The sequence below is a fragment of the Lycium barbarum genome, chromosome 3 (genome assembly GCF_019175385.1).
Source record: "Lycium barbarum isolate Lr01 chromosome 3, ASM1917538v2, whole genome shotgun sequence".
Classification (NCBI taxonomy): Eukaryota; Viridiplantae; Streptophyta; class Magnoliopsida; order Solanales; family Solanaceae; genus Lycium; species Lycium barbarum.
Genome location: NC_083339.1, coordinates 79,466,837 through 79,474,923, shown reverse-complemented (window position 1 = coordinate 79,474,923; position 8,087 = coordinate 79,466,837). Strand labels below are relative to the sequence as shown.

Below are 8,087 nucleotides of genomic sequence, written 5' to 3'. Positions count from 1 at the left end.
AGTTGACAAAGATTAATATTTTTAATGAAGAAAATGCCATGTGGCATGCCAAGTCATTGTCCAAATCCAATTTTAACCCTCCCTCCTTCCATGTCATCTTTCACCATTTGCACCTCCTCCTCCACCACTACTACACCACTATACCCACCACCATTTTCACAAACTCGAAAGGTGGAAGAAATCAAAATGCTTCAAATGGATTTCTTGATTTTCTTTTTAACTAATAACTTTTATCTATTTACAACTATATTAAAAAATCAAGTTTAGATTTACTAAATATACTTTGAAGTCCTCTTATGAGTTAACGTGGATTACATACTTAGCTCTTATGTGTCCGAACGAGTGTATATCGAATTAGGAAGCGAATATTTAATTTTGCTGGATATAGCCGTTTCACCACAATGGAAATGGATTGGGTTTAACAGTCAGTGATAACGTGCTAATTGCGCTAATCTTGTTCCTTAAAGTTTTTTACGAACATTATTGGTAAGTCTCCCATTTTGACGCTCCATTCGCTGCAAGCAATCACCAAATCCCACTTCTACATAAAGGACCTGCATGCGTTTATTCTTCTCTTCTTTAGCTCTATTCAACTCACCTCGTTTGTTGACTCAGTGATTGCTTCAAATGACTCATCCCAATTAACTATATTTTTAACTAATAATTTTTATTCTAAAAGTGGTTTTTCAAGAATTGTTTGTGAAAATGGTGGTGGTATAGTGGTGTAGTAGTGGTGGAGGGGAGGTGCAAATGGTGAAAGATGACATGGAAGGAGGGAGGGTTAAAATTGGATTTGGACAATAAGGTGACATGTCACATAGCATTTTCTTCATTAAAAATATTAACCTTGGTCAACTTTAATGGTGGAGGGTATATTTGTACCCAAAATATAACTATACGATATATTTGGACTCAAAATATAATGAGGGGTATATTTGACCCTTTTTTGAGAGTACGGGGTATATTTGGCCCTTTTCCGTAATATAAATCTTCGGTGAAAAGACTTTTTAATTAGAACTCCCAAAAGTTTGGTTAGCCGATGGGTAATTTCTCTTGGGAGCCTTAACCTTTCTTCGGTGAAAAGACTTTTTCATTAGAACTCCCAAAAGTTTGGTTAGCCGATGGGTAATTTCTCTTGGGAGCCTTAACCTTTATGTCGCCCTTGAGTATTCGCATGTCGGAGGAGTCTGAGCTCATTCCTTCACTTTCTCCTCTCTTGAAAGATGATAGGTCTGAGACTGATAAGAAGAATGGTGTGTCGGTGCAATATATTATGGTCAAGGGCTCTCAGTTCCAGCAACCCAAGGTGTCCACCACTTGTTTCACTTGACATCCCAGATGAATGGTCTTCCAATTTCACCCATTCTCACTCTCCTCCTCCTACCAGTAAGCCCCCTCACCCTTTATTTTTCTTGACTGAAGATATTGCTTCAATTGTTTACTTATTTTGCCTAATGGGGCTCTTTTTGATTGTGTACTTGCTATAGTCTTGGGTTATAAACTAGGCAAAATTTCCTGGAAAAGTTTTGGCCTTTTGGTTGTGTTTGGTATGGAGGAAAACATTTTCGTTTGGTTTGGTTAAAATGTTCTGGAAAACATTTTCTCTAGCTTCTTTAAAAGGAAAGCAAGTTACATTTCAAGTTTATTGTCCCCTCCCTACCCACCCAACGCCCCCATTCCGCACCCCTATAGTGTTTTGCTGGATTACATTTTATAATGCTCTTGAAATAATAGTTTTTAGCTTACTAACCAAACACTAGAAAATAAGTAAGAAACCCAAGAAAATATTTTCCATGAAAAACATTTTCCTTCTTACCAAACACACCCTTTTTCTTACTTTTTTGGGCCTGTTTGAGATTGTTCTACGGTTGAGTATCTGACTAAGAGAAAGGGTGGAAAACTCTCTTCTAGAAGAACTGCCTAATCAGAATTACTTTAGCCATCATTCTTAGGTTACTGATAGTAATCATGACACCAAGCTAGCCTGGTGCGGAATTCATTGAGTTTTGCACTTGGTGTAGCTTCTCCGTGTCAGTACTGTAGCAACTCTTGTGTTTTTCCTTGATAAAATGCTGAATTCGGTATTTTCTGAGTAAAGATCATTTCCTGGCAATCATATATTTTGTCTTTTGTCATAACAAGAACTTCTGACCCGAACAGGGCGGAATCCATATAGCCGACCCCGAGATGTTTGGAATTGAGGCACATTTAATTGATTGATTATATTGTCATTTCAATTTTCAAGTACCGGCAAAGATAGCTTATATTGTTTGAAAGATCCTTTACCTGTTTTAGGTCCATACCTAAAATTGTGCTGCTGAAAAGCAATTAGCAGATTAATACCATGCATCCTTAATTTCACCTGTTCATAGTTATCCTATATAACTGCTCATAATATCTTATGACTGAAATGGTCATTGAAGTAACCATTAGGTGACCCATTTTGTTTCTCTCTAACCTCCATCACATGTAACGGTTAGTAGCAAGAACCTTTCAGCCATTAAAAAGCTAAAATTGATTAGCTAGTGCAGCATCTTTTCCATTTCCTTTGTCAAACTGGAATCAAGATGTTAGGTATTTAGTGGATTTCTGCTTGGTAGAAGTATTTTCTCAACATTATACCTATAATTATCTTACTGAATTGTTCTGTTTTCTTGATAAGCTGTACTTGTATGCTTTGCCTCATAGCTCACATGAAGATGTGACTGCGTTTTGTGGTAATGAGAAAACGCCAGGGAGCCTGCTGTATGAGTATTAATCATTTAACTGTCATGACTCTTCAATCTTCCAATGTTGGATAGTTTTTCTAGTCAAGTGCATACTTAAATTAGAGCAGTCATGTATGCTATTTTCCACACTTAAAGATAAAAAAGAGAAACCAAAAAAAGGGAAAAGCAAATCAGCATAGAATTGTCATGCAAAAAGAAAAAAAAAGGTTTTGTCTCGTGGCTGTCTGTGGTTGTGGTCAACATGTAGAGAAATGATCATTGCGAATTAGTTTCTCAGAGGTAACACAAAATTAGCTTCACCTTTTTCAGTTTTTGCCATAATATAAGTATCCTTTGTGAACCCTAAGACGCTGTCCTCTCTGTTTCCCTTGACACAATCTGAGAAACACATGCAAAAGAGTAAGAAGAGAAGGGGCAGAAAAATGTCAGATTAAGAATATTACTCTGTTTCCTACCTAAAATTTGCAAATGAAACACTAACAAAGAAAAGAAAATATTGATGGAAACGAGAGTGAACATTTTCTTTTTCTGATTTATTGGGGAAGTTTATGCTAGTACTCGGCTGTTCTCATTGGGTAAATCAAACTCTGAAAGCAGGGGTTTAAAGGTATTGGGCCTCTAGTTGCTATTGTTGAGACCAAACTTAATGGGGAATCCAAATTTTAAAGAAGCATTTGGGTAAAAGAACTCTATTGTATTCTAAAGAGCATTTCATTAGGACTCATCACATCATAATGTCAAACTAACATTTCAAATGTGACGCTTCCAATCTGACCTTAGCAGCCTCACAAAGTAAATACTTGTTGAATTTTGGGGAGCGAAAATTTTTCATGCTATACAACCTTGGTTGTTCCGTAACTGTAATATTGCACATTCTTGCTTTTTAGTGATCCTTATACTGCCCTTATCTATTCTTTGCAATCTCGGTTTTTCAAGTTCCCTATTATGGAACCAAAAGAGAATCAAAGAAAAGTTCTGCTTCTAGTTAATTTATTTTCAGCAGCCAACAATGAGAGTGCTAGAATAATTGATGGGAGGTCTGCTGCCGAGGAAATTAAATCAAGCATAGCAATAGAAGTTAGCAGAATGAAGGAGTCAATAGGAAAGGTCCCTGGTTTGGCTGTTATATTGGTGGGCCAAAGGCGAGACTCTCTTGCCTATGTCCGTAACAAAACAATGGCTTGCCATGAGGTTGGGATCAGATTTTCAATTGCTGAACTCCCTGAGAGCTGTACAGAAGAGGACGTCTGTGATGCATTGTCAAATTATAACAAGGATGCATCAATTCATGGTATTCTTGTGCAGCTTCCTTTGCCACAGGTAAATCTTCAACTAAGTAGTATGGGCTTATTCATTTTATGTGAAAGGTATAAGGAAGTAGATGTTAACAATGGTTGAATATACAGCTCATCTCTGTGAAGCTCAAATGAAAGTTGAAATTCAGAATGTTAAATGTAGGGGAGATATCAATTGAATCTCTGTAATCACAGTCTATATATGGCGTAGTCACTATGCTGTGCCACCAACACCCCCCCCCCCCTCCCCCCCCTCCTCCACACACACAACCAAGTGTGTTATATATCTGTTGCTAACAGAAGTCATTGGAACAGCATTTTGACGAGGGGAAGATTTTGAATGTACTAAGCTTACAAAAAGACGTGGATGGATTTCATCCACTAAACATTGGGAACTTGGCCATCCAGGGTAGAGAGCCATTGTTCATCCCGTGCACTCCTAAAGGCTGCATCGAGTTATTGCTCAGGTCTGATGTTGAAATAGTTGGGAAGAGAGCTGTAGTGCTTGGGAGGAGCAACATCGTAGGACTGCCTACATTTTTATTGTTGCAGGTGATAAATCTGTCATATATATTTGTCGCTTTGTTGCACTCTTGTAAATCCAGTTCTTGAGAAATATGTGTGCCACCTTAAGGGGTCATTTGTATGCCATTAGCACATAGTATCAGACATGAGATTGAATAATTAGTCATTCATACACAGATTTTGTTCAAAAATATGTCATTGTGTATTATTCAAAAAACATTGTGGTATTGTTAATGCGGTCTATGTGGCCTTGCGATGACTAAATTAAAATTTCTTTGCTAATGCTAATTTAAGTTAGTTAAGACTAAAGTTAATTGTAGAAGATTGAGTGTTAATAATTAGAAACTTCAGCATATAAATCAAGTAATTAGTTTTATCAGTTGTATTTGATTTTGGCAAGAGATTAGTTTAAATGGAGTAACATGGTTAGTAAGGATTTATATAGCCGACCCCGACTTGTTTGGGACTGAGGCATAGTTTTTGTTGTATTAGTTTCATCAGTTGAGGTTTCATTTCCCTTATCATATGCGGTTTTTTATGTTTTTGGTTCATTATGTTTCCGATTGTTTTTAAATTTTGGGGCATATAGAATTTTATATTCTTAACTATGCTATAAGTAGATGGTTTCAGTGGTGTGAAACAATCTTAAAATTTTAATTTAATCAGTGTCTATATAAAGCACTAGATTGCATATGTAACAAAATATTGGTATAGGACAATGAGGAAGTAGTTACTCTGCTTGTATACCAAACATGGAACTGATTTATTATACAAGATGCGGGAAGCGAGGCTGAGATGGTTTGGGCATGTGAAGAGGAGAGACACAGATGCTCCAGTGCGGAGGTGTGAGAGGTTGGCTATGGACGGTTTCAGGAGAGGTAAAGGGAGGCCGAAGAAGTATTGGGGAGAGGTGATTAGATAGGATATGACACAGTTTCAGCTCACCGAGGACATGACTTTAGATAGGAGGTTGTGGACGACTCAGATTAGGATAGAAGGCTAGGTGGCTTATCCTTTCACCATAGTAGTTGTAGTTTTGCTCATTTGTCTATTGCCATTTGATTTCTGCATTTGATTGCTGCTTATATTTGTTGGGCCGTTGTACTTTAGTTATCTTATTTATCTATAGCAGGTAATGCTCCTTTCTGTCCGGACTGTTCTACCATGACTTTCTCGCTTTTGTTATTCCTTGTTTTCATATTGTTTTCGATATGCTTGGTCCTATCTGACCTTTTGTCTTGTTTTCCTCTCTTGAGCCGAGGGTCTTTCGGAAACAGCCGCCCTACCTTTCAAGGTGGGTGTTAGGTCTGCGTACACTCTACCCTTCCCAGACCCCACATGGTGGGATTATACTGGGCTTCTTGTTGTTGTTGTTATACAATATGTCCAGTCTTTGGTGACAAAATTATACTGAATATCTGATCTTTGATAATGAACCAAAATTTTGGCTGTATTGATAAATCTAAGATTTTTGATTGCTCATAAGTCTCTCCGTTTAGAGTCTGTATTTTCTTCTCGCCATATTAAATGGTATGAACAATGTTTGCAGAGGCACCATGCAACAGTAAGTATTGTGCATGCATATTCAGACAATCCAGAAATTATTGCTCGTGAAGCTGATATACTTATTGCAGCCGCTGGAGTGCCTAATTTAGTCCGTGGTAGCTGGATAAAGCCTGGAGCAGTTGTTCTTGACGTTGGAATAAACCCAATTGAGGTAATTTCTGAAGTTCCTCCTTGGTAGTGCATGCCAGTGAAAGTAAACCCGGTTGGATTAGTCATAACTTTTCTGTCGAAAAAGTAATGTGAAACAATAAGGTTAGTTATGTTTAATTGGTGCAGGACCCTGAGAGCGAACAAGGTTACCGTTTGATTGGAGATGTTTGCTTCGAAGAAGCAGTCAGGATAGCTTCCGCAATAACCCCAGTGCCGGGAGGTGTAGGTCCTATGACAGTTGCAATGCTTCTTCTGAACACCCTTGAAGCCGCCAAACGTGCACTTCGTTTTACTTGATTTAAGGCGGAGGAACTCAGAAAATCTCTCATTTGTCTCTCTCTATTAGAAACATGGAGAGGAAATGGATGATTACTAGCTCGCATTTTGCACAACCTCTACATTATTGGACTTGTGTCTGGTGGACCATTCAATGCCATTAATCAATCCCAACATATTTGGAAGTTCTCGGTCCCCACATCAAGGAAGCAGCAGTACCGAACGAAAGTAGCAGCTTTACTATTTGGGATGACGCACTGAGATAATATGACATTGGAGGCCTAGAGACTTTTATATATATGACATTGGAGGCCTAGAGACTAACTAACAGAATCAACGTTTGGTTTCCTTAATGCAAAAAGTTCTCGCGTATAACTAGCTATATTTGTGTGTATTGATTTGCTCCGAAGGTTCCTTTTTTTTCTATCTTTTTAAGGCTGACCTTTTAAAGGTACAAAAGCTTATATTTTTCGTAAAGAACTTTAGAAAATTGTAGAAGGAAATTTACAAGATATGTATCTAGCAAACGAGTTTTGAAGTAAAAGGGGATTTTAGTATCTCAGTTGGTTGGTTGGTTGCGTGAACTTTTATCTTGTTGGTGAGGGTTCGATTCTCTATTTTGTAATCCTTTTCCTCATTTTCCCTTCCCCTATCCCCTATGTAATATTTCTACCTTTTTTTTCTTTTAAAAAAAGAAGAGTTTTGAAGTAAAAGTTTACCCCAATTGTCACATCCCAAAGGGAAAGGAGTCAAAAATACCCCAGGACTGTTTGAAATAGGTTAATTTTACCTTTTGAAACTTTACCTTCCATTATGTTTTTGGTTCAAAAATGTCTTTCAACTATCCAAATAGCTCAAAATACTAAGGGTTGCTCCAGCTCAAGGGAAAGGGGTTAATTTTGCCCTTGAACTATGTGAAATGGGGCAATTTTGCCTTCTATTTAAAGTTCGGGATAAGTGATCTTAATTATAAAGACTTGAGCAAAAAATTATACAGTTAAACCTCTCTATAATTGTCATTCATTATAACAACATTTCTCTATAGCAGCTTAATTTTCTCCAGACCCGATTTTTCATGCTATATTTTATTTCTCTATAACAATATTTGACCTATAATAGCAGTGTCGTTCATTATAGCAGTACACTCTTTATAAACTTACCTCTCTATAACAACCATACTCAAATAAAGGGCAGCCCGGTGCATTAAGCTCCCGCTATGCGCGGGGTACGGGGAAGGGCCGGACCACAAGGATCTATTGTACGCAGCCTTACCTTGCATTTCTGCAAGAGGCTGTTTTCACGGCTCGAACTCGTGACCTCCTGGTCACATGGCAGCAACTTTACCAATTACGCCAAGACTCCCCTTCAACAGCCATACTCAACTATATTGTAATAATTTTTTGTAAGAAATATAGTATGTATAAACATAAAATATTAAAATATTTATAGTAATCTTCATTAATGTCATGCACATAGTAAATTTCAAGTACGAATATCTAAAAGAAATAAATTATATTTTTTATAGCAATCTGATTTAGTCTTGCAA

At 37.4% G+C, this 8,087-nt stretch overlaps 1 protein-coding gene across 4 annotated transcripts; it reads left to right on the top strand.

The window, feature by feature from the left end:
- Positions 1–1,018: 1,018 nt before the first annotated feature.
- On the top strand, positions 1,019–7,098 carry LOC132631588 (bifunctional protein FolD 1, mitochondrial-like). Of its 4 annotated transcripts, none has more exons than XM_060347205.1 (5): positions 1,019–1,386; positions 3,666–4,049; positions 4,340–4,576; positions 6,099–6,266; positions 6,392–7,098. In XM_060347205.1, exons 1-5 carry the CDS (start codon positions 1,339–1,341, stop codon positions 6,560–6,562), a joined length of 1,008 nt encoding a protein of 335 aa, XP_060203188.1. In that variant the 5' UTR covers positions 1,019–1,338; the 3' UTR covers positions 6,563–7,098. The 4 variants fall into 4 exon arrangements, with proteins under 4 accessions (XP_060203188.1, XP_060203186.1, XP_060203185.1 ...); XM_060347203.1 differs by having other exon boundaries at positions 1,020–1,386; positions 3,730–4,049; XM_060347202.1 differs by having other exon boundaries at positions 1,020–1,386; positions 3,715–4,049.
- Positions 7,099–8,087: the final 989 nt, after the last annotated feature.

What these genes read in the sequence shown, in the direction of transcription:
- LOC132631588 (XM_060347202.1), top strand. Translation starts at nt 1,224, where the DNA reads ATGATAGGTCTGAGACTGATAAGAAGAATGGTGTGTCGGTGCAATATA. An exon ending in CTACATTTTTATTGTTGCAG is followed by an intron (nt 4,577 to 6,098) that starts GTGATAAATCTG and finishes CAATGTTTGCAG; the next exon opens with AGGCACCATGCAACAGTAAG. An exon ending in TTGGAATAAACCCAATTGAG is followed by an intron (nt 6,267 to 6,391) that starts GTAATTTCTGAA and finishes TAATTGGTGCAG; the next exon opens with GACCCTGAGAGCGAACAAGG.